General features: G+C 28.2%; 1 protein-coding gene across 1 annotated transcript; it reads left to right on the top strand.

Moving 5' to 3' along the window:
* The first annotated feature begins 13,159 nt into the window (after positions 1 to 13,159).
* LOC105771503 (transcription factor HEC2) lies at positions 13,160 to 14,134 on the top strand. The gene has a single exon (XM_012592958.2). The coding sequence runs from the start codon at positions 13,337 to 13,339 to the stop codon at positions 13,949 to 13,951; it is 615 nt and encodes a 204-aa protein (XP_012448412.1). The 5' UTR covers positions 13,160 to 13,336; the 3' UTR covers positions 13,952 to 14,134.

The following is a 14,134-nucleotide window of genomic DNA, read 5'->3' as shown; positions in this document are numbered from 1 at the left end:
AATGGCTACTTGTACAATAGCGCTCATCCTACCCATTGGTAACATTATCAACAAAACTATGTACGTCCCCAACCATTATATTATCAGAACTATCCAAACCAATAAAGCCTTATGTAAGGAACAATTTGCCACCACTCAACCAATAATCCCACCGTACAAAACAACACGCCTACAAGCCAACAATACACAAAGTTACAGGAACAGCTCAGGCTCCTCCAAGAACGTATCCAACAACAATAAGAAACATTCCAAAAGCGATTTCAATAACAAGACAAGATATTATAATAGAATGCTCAGGTAATGCACGAACTTCAATCAATTATGACATCAATGCCAACTAGACTCAAAGATGTGGCGTCCTCAGTAGCAAGACATTGATGCGATCAAAACGGAAATGGTAAAGCTAGTAAGGAACATGGGTCTGTGAGAATTAACTTAAGCTAGCAAGGTTCTCCCTTAAGACACCACGTAAAGCCCCTTAGAAAAGACATGCGGGTCCCACGAATGGTGAAGTCAGAAGACAGAGAATGGGTCTCATACTCAAATGGACCTTTAGCCCCCCCAAAAAAGCTGAAAACCAAGTGGCATCTTCCTTTAAGCTACCAAAAGAGACATATAACGAGATGAAAGACCCTATGGATCGCATCATCCAATACAAGAACCATATGCGTGCCATGGGCACCGATGATGCCCTCAAGTGTAGGATCTTTTCCATAAAACTCTGAGACTACTATACTAGGATATGGATACCTATCACTACCAACAGGATTGAAATGTAGTTTTGGAGAACTGGCACACCAGTTTATGACACATTTCAATTAGCAAATAGTGTGGCAATAAGAAATCCTGTAACCCTATAGTTGTGAAACAAAAGGTTAGAAGGTTAATGAAAGTATGAGACGCTACATTCGTTGGTTCAACACAACCACTATGAGCATCAAGAGCCTAACAAATAAATGGGCAATTCAAGCTTTTATTGCAGGGGTGGGTCATGAGCATTTGAGGTACGTATTGACAAAAAAAACAACCGGAGAAGTTGTCTCACCTCTATGAAAAGGCACATCGATACACCAAAGCGAAGGAGTTGAACTCCTCAAGTCAGGAAATCACGAAAATCGGCTCAAGGCGATTCCACAATAAAAAAGTGTTACAATATGCGGAAAGTCCAATTACGAGATAATTGTAATACATACTTTTACCTTATTTAATTAATAAATGCATTACCATTATTATATCCGGTACATGTTTTTGTGTATTATTATTAAATTGAATAATAATGTTTTTGGAATAATATAATTATTATTAAATTGTCCTTAGTCAAATATTATTGTGGGCCGGGACAACAATTATATATTGAGACTAATGTATAGTTGATTAATGATAAGGCGTTGCCATCAGTATGAGATGACAAGTCAAATGCATGAGTACATATTAGAGAACAATGTACTATATCGAACAGTCATGAGAACACTCTTGGATCATGTGAATGTCACAACACTTATCATAATGATAATGATAAATATGATCTTTAGACTTAAGGGTATCATAGTTCTCATAATATATTTTAACACAATCAAACTTATTTTGTAACGTTGAATATGCTATAAACTATGTAATGGATTGTAAGTGACTAATATAAGAATTATCCCACCTACCTAATGAAAGTGATAACTTAAATCGTATAAGCACTCACGACACGGTAATTAAAGATTGGAACATGAATTTTTTTCATTTTTTATAATTAATTCACATACAAATTCATTAATAATTTATTCAGCTTACATGCTAATAATTGATCGTCATTGATGTATTGAGAATCATGTAAACGAAAGAGAAGTAGAAGTAGGGACCATATTGAATAAAATAATAAATCTTACTTTTTCTTTCTTTTGCTTCACTGAACTTTGCTGCCTATACAATTCCCGATGAGGGAGCTGGTGAAGTGGGAAGAAGTAAGAAATATTATAAAAATAATAAATGTTATTATATTGTTTTGTTTGTTATGTAGGATTGATATTGATATATTATATTAAATATAAATTGATAATTAATATAGAAAATATAAATTCAAATTTTAAAAATAACATTATCGAAAAAACAATTATAAACGAATATAAAAATAAACAAAATTAATATAAAGAAAAGCATTATAAAAAGAGAAAAGAAGAGTTATGTTATGTTATGTTATGTGGGGAATAGAAGAAGATAAGAGGTATATTTTAATAAAATGTTATAAATGCAAAGGAAAAGAAACCCAACAACAAATTCTTTATCTTTTCTAACCTCTTGTTGCATATAACATGTCTCTTTATTTATGTTTCTTTCTCAATATTAGATCAAAGGTAATATATATACATATACATATATCATCTAACAATATTTTATTATTTATATTATTACAATTTTGCCTCATGCTTCGTGTTAGGTTGGTTATTTATTTGAGTTAAATTACATAATAAAATTTGAAGGTTAAGATATGCTTTAAGTCCTCAGATACTTCATACGTTTGGAATTTAATTCCCTTAATTTTTTTAGGAATTGGTAGAATGGAAATAAAATTGGAAGATGAAAATTTGAAGGGGTTGAAAAATATGGAAAAAAAAATATTTTCCTGTAAGTGTGCATAGTAGGAAAGACTACTGCTTAGTAGAGTTGAAAAGTGAAAGGAAATAAAATAAAACATTAGGACCAATTTTATAAATATTTTGATTTTTATGGATTAGGGTGAAAAATGATTATCTTTCCTATATTTTTTCCTCACTTTTCTTCCCTGCCGAGCACACTCAAAATTTATTTTCTTTCCACTTTTCTACTCACTCATTCAATCCTTCCACTTTTCCACCCAACCAAGCACAAAGGGTCAGCATTCGACCTAATCAAGTAGAGCCGAGTAAAAAAGTTCCGAGTTAATCTAGTTGATGAATCGTATTTTATCATTCTAACTCAAGATATGTTTGTTTCACGGAAAATAACTTACAAAAAATGTTTTATACATTTTCTTTTGTTTGTTTCATGGAAAACAACTTGGTCAACAAAAAATAAGCCAATTTTCCTGTAAATTGCGCTTTTTAAAAGCGCAAGTCATTTTTCGAAAAAAACTCCTTTATGAGTAATTTTATTTTTATATAAAAATTAACTTGAATCAGCCTAATACTATTATATTATTAATAATTTTTTATTTAATATTTAAAAATATTAAAATATTAAAATAGAATATTATAATATTCAATATTATTAAATATAAATGATTAAGTGAGTCCCGATGATCTAAGGATAGATGGAAGTATAAACTTGAAAATTCAAATTTTGAAAGTTTTTGGAGAGAAACTTTGCTCAAGAGAACTCTTAGAAAAATTGAATTGCGTCTTTCATTGCTAAATTGAGAGTCTTTCTTTCCTCTTTACAACCTCCTTGTTGGGAATCTAATTCATTACATTAGTATAAATATTTTTTCTCCCCCTACACAATTGCTATTTTCCAAGCTATTATTACAATTGCAAAGAATATATATATTCCCTGAATTACAAAATTTTTGTTGGAAATCTTTACTGTGTATTTTCATCTTTTCTTGAGAGAATTTTTGTAGAGAATGATTACTGTTCATCTTCGTATTTTCTTTGCAGGGAATCATTGCTATTCATCTTCGTGTTTTCTTTGCAAAGAATCATTATTGTTCATCTCCGTCTTTTATCTTCCAGGGAATCTTTACTATTTGACTTTTTTGGACTAGTCCAAAATAGATATATTTATAATTTTGCTCTTTAAATTTATCGATAACGACTTTATCTAATAAGTGAATAGTTTCATATTCCTTATGAATAGGTAAACTTTTCTTTTGTTTTATAACATAACTACAAAAAGACATTTAAAGTTTCAAATGTTTCTTTTTAGAAATTTGGTTTGTTGGAACTCTTGGAAGAGTCCAATTATCACACATTTGGGGATCATTTTTGTAATGTTCTTATTTATTGATAGTGTTATTGAAGGTTTAATCAAATTCTTGGGAATGATTAGAGGTAAAGCTTGCAAAAAAAAGCTAGTTCTCCTAAGGAAAGAAAATATCTTTTTGTTTTCATATTTCTTACAAGGGATTCTACTTAGACCTGTCCATGAGCCGGGCCGGGCCCGAAAAAAATTTCGGCCCGACTCTTAGGCCCGGGCCCGGCCCGAAATATGGGCCTAAAATTTTGCCTGTGCCCGAAAAAAAAATAATGAGCCTGCCCGCCCGATTTTTAATAAACACAAAAAATATTTTAAAAATAAAAAATAAAAAATATTTTTAAAGTATTTTAAAATTAAAAATAAAATAAAAATATAAATTTATTATATTCGGTTCGGTCGGTCGGATTGAGGGTGGCTCGGGCCAAAAAGTTGAGCCCAAGCCCGCCCATTTTTAAAAGGGCCTCATTTTTTGCCCAAGCCTATATTTCGGCCTATATTTTTACCCGAACCTCCCATATTTCGAAGGGTTGTCGGGTGGTGGCAGCCGCCCACCCATGGACAGGTCTAATTCTACTATAAAAAATTCTAAATTACTAAAATTGCCTATAAGGATATTCTATCCTTAACATGTCTAACCTATGACTACTTGGATTGTGTATCAATATTCAGCAAAAATAATAATACATTAATAAAGATAGTTAAATTAGAATTCAAAAATATTGAAAACAAATTTGAAAATTTTTAAAACTTAGATTTATTTGTTCCTCCTTGGCTCTAATACCAAGCAAGTCCCGAGGATCTGAGCATTATGTTTCTAGAAAGCCAAACAGTAAATATTTTTTAGAAGACAAAAGACATAGATGAATAGTAATGATTCTCTGCAAAGAAAAGATGGAGATGAATAGTAACAATTCTTTGTAAAAAAAAAAAGACGAAGATCAACAGTAACAATTCTCTCCAAAAATTCTCAAAAGAAAAGCAACAGATACACAATAGAGATTCATTGCAAAAGTTTTCTAATTCAAGGAATATATTCTCTACAATTGTAATAATAGTTTGGAAAAAAGAAATTGTATAAGTCGAGAAAAAATATTTGTAATAATGTAAGAGATTAGATTCCCCAACAATAGCATTGTAAAGCGACAAGAGCCCTCTATAAAAGACTCAATTTGACAATAAATGGCACTACTCTATACATGACTCAATTTACCCAACAATTTTCTAGAGCAAAGTTTCTCACAAAAACTTTAAAATTTTTAAGTTCAAAACAAATCAATTTTTTGTCTTCAAAAATTTAAATTTCAAATTTTTACTTCCATCCATCCTCATATCCTCAAGACTCGTTTGGTATAAGAGTCAAGGAGGAATAGATAATTCTAAGTTTTGAAAATCTTCAAATTTATTTTCAATATTTCGAATTATGATTTAACTCTTTATTAATGTGTTATTATTTTTGCTAAGTATTGATGCATAGTTCAGGTGATTATTAATAAAATTGACAATTTATTAATTTATTAATAAAATTGATACCCTAAATATGTATTTTAATAATATAATTAGTTATTAATAAAATTAATAAAATTTATTATTTTAATAAAATATTTAATATTAAATTTTATTTTAATAATAAAGCTTAATCATAACAACTTTAAATTTTAAAAATATTCCTAATATATTATTGAAAAATATTTTGTTAATACTTTAATAATATATATTGAAATTTGTAAATATTTAATAATAAATTTTTTAATATAAAATATGAATATTTTAATTATATAAAATGAGTATTCACTCTCATATAATATTAAGTTTATATATAACATTTATTATTATAAAATAAATTTATATTGTTTAAAGGAAATGCTAATATAATATTTTATAATAAAGATACTTATATTGTGGTTGTTTCACTAAAACAACTTCTAGAAAATGATTTTAGGAAAACTTACCAATCAACGAAAAATATTTTACATAAAATCATCCAAACATTAGAAAACATCAACTTTTTCCAAAAAATCAACCCATTTTCTATAAATCATTTTCTAGAAGTTGTTTTCAGTGACAACCACAACCTCAATGTGAATTTTTTAAATAGAGTCGAGTGAAATTAAAATAAATATTCATGTCAAATTAAAATCTTGTTACAATATAATAAATAATTTCATTTTAGAGCACATAAATTTAAAATCGTATATATTTGAAAACTCTTTCAAAGTTCAAAACCAAATAAGAGAAAAATTAAGTTGTTTTAGTATAATAAACTTGAATTGATAATTTATTTGTTTATGTACTCAAATTTATTATTTTGGATTTTTTAAAATAAATTTTTATATATTCTTTATAATATTTTTTATAATTTTATAATTTTCTAAAACTTTTATGAAAATTTGGAATTTTTATAAATATATTTTTTTTAAATTTTAGTTAAGAGGGGTCAATTTGCTCATTTTCAAAATTAGCAAAGACCAAAGGGGCATTTATACCAATCTATTATTCAAGGTTTTCGAGTTATTCGAATTGTAAAATTTAACTCGACTTGAAGTCGAAAAATTGGATTACTTATTCGAGTTGATTCGAAAAAACCAAATGACTTGAATAACTCGATTCGGTTAACTTGAAATTTGAAAATAATAATAATTTTTTCGAGTCAATTCGAGTTTTGCTCATCCCTACCAAGCACACCCTTAGTCTTTCTATTTTCGTATTTAAACATTCAGGTTTAGTTGTTACCACTATTAAATTTCCTGGTGAGACATTTTAAAATTTAAAAAAATCACTTGGTAGTCATGTAATAATAAAAATAACATTGAAAATCCTTATTAGAATTTGTTTTCTTAAAAACACTCATTCAAACTTGTCATGACAAAATAATTTTGATTGGAATAGTGTTCTTGAGAAAAGTTACTTCAATATTTTGATTGAAATAGTTTGCAATATTAACTACTTAAACTAACTAATGACATTATAAAAGTGGAGAGACCAAATTATGTTAAAAATTAAAATAATAAATTAATATTACATTTCAGCATAGTCTAGGGGCCAAAATTGAAATTTGACCATTGTCTTATAATGTCAAAAAAATGCAAACCTAATAGAAATAGGAAGTTACATGTCAATCGGCATTCAAATTATATATAACCATAATATTTTAATCGAAAAGTTAACAATATTAACTATTTGAGTTAATTAATAACATTATAAAAATATAGAGACTAAATTATGTTAAAATTAAAGTATAAAAATTAAATTTCAATTTTAAGCATAATAGCTTGACCAAAACTAAAATTTAATCATTTTTCTAAATTTAAAAGCATAGAGAGAAAAAAAATAGATGGCATGGGTGCCCACTTATCAACTGCCAGTAGCAGTGACTAATTCACTCAACGCGGGTAAATGATTGAGTATGAAATATGCTCCATTCGCATGCGCAAAAATCAAATCCTCATCCACATGATTAAAGGATGGGGTGAGCGACCACCACACCATACTTCATGGTTGAATTAATTATCCTTTAGTTTTGCTTAACTATTTTAATTCATATATATTGAATAAATAATTTTTCTCGTATTATTATATTAATAACCAAACGCGTCATATATTGCTTAACGTATACATGGTAAGCATATACATAAAGTTAATATCTTATACATTGACAATATATTTTTTATTCTATAAGTAGACTTAAAAATTAGCATGTCTTATCAACTCTCAATATTACTTATAGAATCTAAAACTTCACTGACATCCATATATATGTGAGGATACCTTCCCAATAAAAGCTTTATCATGTATGAAATGTTTTAGTAAGCTTTTCAGCTTTTGCATGTGAATAATCAATTAATTACTCAAGAAATGTTGTTGAATTTAATTTTAAGATACTAATTTTAATAATAAGATTTGTTGTAGTGAATTTTAATTTTATACATAACAATAAAATAAATTGTTATTAAATATTAAAATATTAGTAATAACTTTAAAATATCGTCATGTATTTTATTTTTCTACTTATTAATCGTTACAACATAGTTTATTGTTGCGAATTTTTAATAAAATGCGTAATGACAAAACAAGTTGTTAAAATGTTAAAATTTAACAATCTTAAAATACCGTTATTTTAAGCCATAATAATTTAGCTGAAAAAACATGAGCATCAAATCTGTTTAATCAATCCCAAAACACCTTAAATAACTCAAGCCCAAAATTAATCTGAAAATTTGTAATCTGATTCAAAATCAACTTACTACTCAATGCATTGAAATATGTTCTACAACATGGTTATGTCCCTATCGTGTGGTTATCGTGTGTTAGTGTAAGTACTACCTACACATGCACACACTACATCCAAAAAGGGTTGCCAGTAGCAATACAAAATCCAAAGGGTAATATAATACTAAATGAAGATAATAAAAAGAAAAAGGAAAATTGATTAAGATTAAAAACTCGAAAATTTTAATATTATGTTAAATAGAATTCAACTCGAAATTTTATTTATATAATGTCTACTTCTATATATAATTTAAACCTTTAAATAGTAGGAAATTTATGCTTGAATGTATTCAAATTCATGTCCTATTTATTGTTACACTAGCAAGTAAGTTAAGTGAGCTAAAGCTCAATTCAATTTGAAACCTTTGTTAAATTATTAAAGGGTTAAATAATTTTGTTGGGGCTAAACTTGACAATTACTTTTGTATTACTATCTAAATTTTTTTATCCAAGTTAATCCTTGAACTTAGCAATTATTCTCACAGAAGACTTAAATTTTCTTTTTTCCAAGTTAATTTAGTTTCCAATGTGATAGTAATTATCAAATTCTGAGACTAATTTAAATTAAAAATTCAAGCCTGAATTTAAACAAAAAATTAAATTCGAATATAAAAATAATTGTGAAATTTAACTCTAAATAATAATTTAACGCAAGCATTAAATGTCAAGTTGGTTGATTGATTATTTATATTTTAATTTTACATGAATGAATAAAAATATATATCAATTTGCTAAGGAAAAACCTGTGAAGTTTTTTCTCAGAAAAAGCTTTACCAAACTCAAGAAAAAAACAGCCAAATCTAAGCTGTACACCATATCCAAAAATAAAAATAATACAAGAAAAACAATAAATAAAGAAAAAAATTCTCCAATTTGTTAGTAGCACTTTTGGGGATCATCTCATCGTATATTTTTGTGTGTACATTTAGGAACATTTTCTATGACAAAATGTTTCATTTTTATATGCGAGTTAAATATAATACAAATAATTTTATAAAAAAATTATACTACCAATTAATATGTGATGTATTGATAATGTATATGGTATAATATTAATTTTTATCGATTGAGTTTTAATTTAGTTAGCATTGATATTATTATCGGTGTTAGAAGACATGAATTTGAGCGTTGAAACACATTTATTTCTATATTTAAGAGTTGAGAAGAATTATAAATAGTTTTATATGTAAATATGTTCAACTTCATCGGCTTGCCTTCCTTCAAAAATGGTAAAATATTATTATAGGTTATGATCATATTTGTTCATTTTTGTTATAATGTCTAGAATTATTCAAACCCCCTCTCTAACCTATAAATAGAAAGATAATATATTTCAACGTACTTAAGCCCACGTTCTTTGTATTGATAATAAATTTTATTCAATCGAATTAAAACTTGACAATTAACTAATATTTTAATTAGACGAAGAAATCAATTAAAAAATAAATCATTGATGAAAGAGGGTTGGCGAGAGAAACGAAACCTGATCCATCTCGGAAAGCGTTCTCCTTTTTCTCAACGGAGAGAGTGAAAGGAACAGCTGACATTGTTCATTATTTCAAAAGAGAAGATAAAATTAAAGGTCAATTTATGCTTTTGGGTCCCTCTATTGTGGTTGAATTTTGAATTTTGTCTCTATACTTTAATTTGATATTGTTAAGGCAGTTTTTGAGCAGTATCAAAGAGTAGTGCTCATTAGTATCTAGTACTGCTTAGCTCAAAACTTGCCATATTTTGTGTTGGAAAATGTTAGTAACAAAATCATTCTACTATAATCTTTGTTGATAATCTGGATATATGCATGTCCATCTATGATATCCAAACATATATTGAAGATTGGTTTTGATTGGATTAAAGAAATCGACTTCCCTACTTTGAAGAGATTGGATTGGATTCAAGACCTATGTTAGACTTATTGAAGATATTTTAAGAGTTGATTATCTTGTTATTTTAGTGGAAGATTTATTGTAATTTGATCTAGCATGCTAGCAAATCTCGATTTATTATAAATTAAGGAGATTTGTATAAGTAATGTACTAAACTGAGAGCAATTATTCATGTTCATTGAGGATTGAATGCAAAATCAAGTGTGTTACTTGATCTTAGGTGCAAAAGTGAGATCCTAATATGGTGAGTGTTAGTGTCAGTAATAATTTGTTGTACGATGTATTAAGATAGTGAATTATTTCTCTAGGCAAAGCCCTGCAGGCGTGGAGAAATCAAATTGTATAAACATATCGAGTGTTCATTGTTTTCTTGCTTTGTTCGTCACTAGTGATTGAAGCAATTGAAATTACTTCTAGCACTACTCAATTTAGCTAGCAAATATCGTGTTAGAGCTTTCAGACATAATTTGATCATTAATTTTTATAACATCATTAATTAATCTAAATAATTAACTATCCCAATTAAATTGTGAATTTTTTTAACACCCTTTGGATGCAAAAATAAAGTTAGCATGATACGATGAAAGTGATGTTTTTAAGAAAAAAATCATATCAATATTTTAACAAAATTAATTAATAGTGTTATTTATTTCAACTAACAAATAATATTGTAAATATCAAAATATCTCAAATTAAAGTAAATAAATTAAATGGTAAATTTAATATAATAAATATATGGGATAATAATACAGTAATAGGCCCTACACCAATGGACCAGCGCCACGTGGGCATCCATCCCCACTGGCACCTTATTACACCCACCACCGTCAAAACGGGGTTAATGAAGCTCATTAAAAGGGGTCTTGCTCTAGTGGGTTTTCTGACATCTGTCATGTGAACTGTTGGTTTTATTATTATTATTAAGTTTCAAAGTGCGGGTTCAATGTTAAATCATATTACATGTTTAAAAGGAGAATTTAAATTCGAATCATGGAAATAATTAAGAACGAATTTTGAGATTAAATTTTGATAAATTTACTAAAATTTTAAAAATTTTAGAAGTTTAATGAGAATTTATTTTAAAAAATCTGAGGGTGTAATTAAAATTTTTAAATTTTTTATAAAATTAATGAATTTTTCTAAATTTTCTAAAAATTTAAAGGAAAAAATCATAATATCCCAAAATTTTGGAAGGCCTTTGCCCATATAACGCTTCATCTTTGGACGAAGGAAGGGGGAGTTGGTACTATATACTGATATTGTATTGTTCCGGTCTTAAATCAGTACCAAGTAGACTATATTCCGTTTCGATTAAAATTTTGATAGATTTGTCAATTTCAATGTGTTTCAATATGTTATAGTCAATATCAATTTATACTAATAGGTATCAACCCATAGTGATTAAAATGGAATTTTAATATTTTAGATCAATTTTTAATTTTATAATTATATTTAAAATTAAAAGTTATTAAATTATTCAACCTAGTTGTTTAAAGCTTATATATGTATTAAGATAGGAATTTTATATTAAATACCATCATGATCACATGAACATTGATTAGGTTAATATTCCTTACTATACTTTGACAAGTGCAAAACATATTTTCCATAAATAGTATATAATCTAGAGAAAAGGACACAACAATAATATATTGAAAACCTCTAATTTATTGATACAATGATGATTAATTAGAATTAATTTTTAATTGTGCAGATAAAAGCATGCTTCTTGGTGTTTGATGTTGTCCCATAAATAAAAGAAAACAAACAAAAATGCTCATGTAAGATTTTTAAAAGAGTGTCAATATATTCACACTAGACATAAAATGATTGATGATATTTTTGAAAATTTTAATTGGATTAAACTCGAAATTATTTCAAATGAATCATTAAAGTATTAATATTTTATCAACATAAAGTGTTTTTGTCAGCTTAATTATTAATTTAAACGTTAACTGTTAGTTTGAATCTAACATGAAACATATTTAAGAACACATTAATATGTGTTGTTTGAGTCTTAATTCAATTGGGTATGAGCATTATCGTCAATACAGGAGGACGTGGGTTCGAGTGCGCTGAAACGCATTATCCTCCTATTTATGGGTGGGGAGGGATTATAGGTAATTCTAGATATTGTGTCAAAAAAAGAAAATATGATCCGAACCTATAACGAAATTGTTAAAAAAAAAAACACATTAATATGTGAACGTGTATGTATCTATTACAAACACATCAAATTATACACACAATAGGTACGCACAAGGGTTAGCACTAAAAGAAGGTAGGTAGGGGCATTGGCTTTTTTAAAATGAAATTTTTGTGTTTTAACTTTTTTAAAATTTAATATATATATATATATATAAATCAATATGTAAAAAATTGCATTTTAGCTCTCATAAATTTTTTTAATTTAATTTCGATCCCTCCAAAAGAATTACTAATTTCGCCCTTAGATACACACATATTTAAAATTTGACCCATTTATTTTAATATGTTTCATTTCATATTAAAATAAATGTTAGAATGCCCTAGCTACTAGTATAGAAAAACCTAATTTATAGGATACTAATATTTTTTTATTTCTCAAGGTATCTATCGGAACGAGTTCAGTAATTAATCCTCCGCATTCTGTAGGTCCATTAAGGAGGTTGATGCTGACCACGTATTTTAAAATTGCTCCATACCCAAGGCCGAGAATTGAACCCTCGACCATTAGTTGAAATAGGAAAGAACACTTACCATCTCACCTAACTCATGTGATTGATAGGATACTAATATTTGAAAGGACTCAATTAAAACATTAAAGTCTACTATGTCATAGATTTAAATCCTATCCTGGGTAATAATAAATTTTCGATAATCTATCAACTGAGTTGGTATCCGATGATGATAGAGATATTTATTTTAAAATAATATTCAACAAGTTGGTGTTATATATAGTCATCCCACTAGATTGATAGCATGTTCCCAATATATCATTATTTTATTCCTTATATTTAATATTTTACCCCTTTGGTATTAATTAAAACTTTTGTATTTATGTTTTTCATTCACTGCAAATTTTCTGATAGAACCCCATAGTCTTATAGTTATACACTCTCCTCTTTTATCTTCCCCATCCCTCTCTGCCTATCAATTTCAAACCTCTGCTTTTAAACACTTACACTCTTTTACTTTCCTCTTCTTTTGGATCAAAATTATAGACTTTTTTTTTTCTTTTTGATTTTAACAAAAAAAAAGCCATGGAAATTGATCATTTAAAGTCTGCAACAACACAAGACCAGATGGAGACGATGATGATGCAAGCGGAGTATAATATCTACAACGACGTCGTTCAATTACCCCTTGCAAGTCCAAGCACTTTCGTCGAAAGCCCACCATTTATCACCGGTTCAACGCCGGGTCAACCACCGTCCACCGCCGTTTGTCCCGGTTTACTGAAGAAGAATTCGATGGGTGCAATGAGGGAAATGATATTCCGAATAGCAGCAATGCAACCGATACATATAGACCCTGAATCCGTCAAACCACCGAAGAGACGGAACGTGAAGATATCTAAAGACCCACAAAGTGTAGCGGCGAGGCACCGGCGAGAAAGGATCAGTGAGAGAATAAGGATATTGCAAAGATTGGTCCCTGGTGGGACAAAAATGGATACCGCTTCAATGTTGGATGAAGCTATTCATTACGTTAAGTTCTTGAAAACACAAGTGCAATCATTGGAAAGAGCTGCCGCCGTTGGCGGTGGTGGGATAGGGTTTCCTTTAGGTATGTCAAATGGTGAGAGTTTTTTTAGCATGGGGAAAGGGTTTCAATTGCATCAAAATGATGGTGTTCAACAATTTGGAGATGTTTAGTGTAAAACTTGTATAAAAACTCATAATCTTTTTTTCTAATTAGAGAGTTTTAAATGGAATGTTCAAGGAGGGAACTGATCATTGATTTTCATGTAGTCCATCTTGTGTTGGTATTCAAAGTTGAAATCTATGACTAGATAGCTAAATTCCAAACTTTTCATAAAATTGGTTTGGACTTTCTAA

The sequence above is a fragment of the Gossypium raimondii genome, chromosome 6, assembly GCF_025698545.1.
Source record: "Gossypium raimondii isolate GPD5lz chromosome 6, ASM2569854v1, whole genome shotgun sequence".
Taxonomy (NCBI): domain Eukaryota; kingdom Viridiplantae; phylum Streptophyta; class Magnoliopsida; order Malvales; family Malvaceae; genus Gossypium; species Gossypium raimondii.
The sequence above is the reverse complement of the archived record's forward strand: the minus strand, read 5'-3'. Positions and strand labels throughout refer to the sequence as shown.

What these genes read in the sequence shown, in the direction of transcription:
- LOC105771503 (XM_012592958.2), top strand. Translation starts at nt 13,337, where the DNA reads ATGGAAATTGATCATTTAAAGTCTGCAACAACACAAGACCAGATGGAG.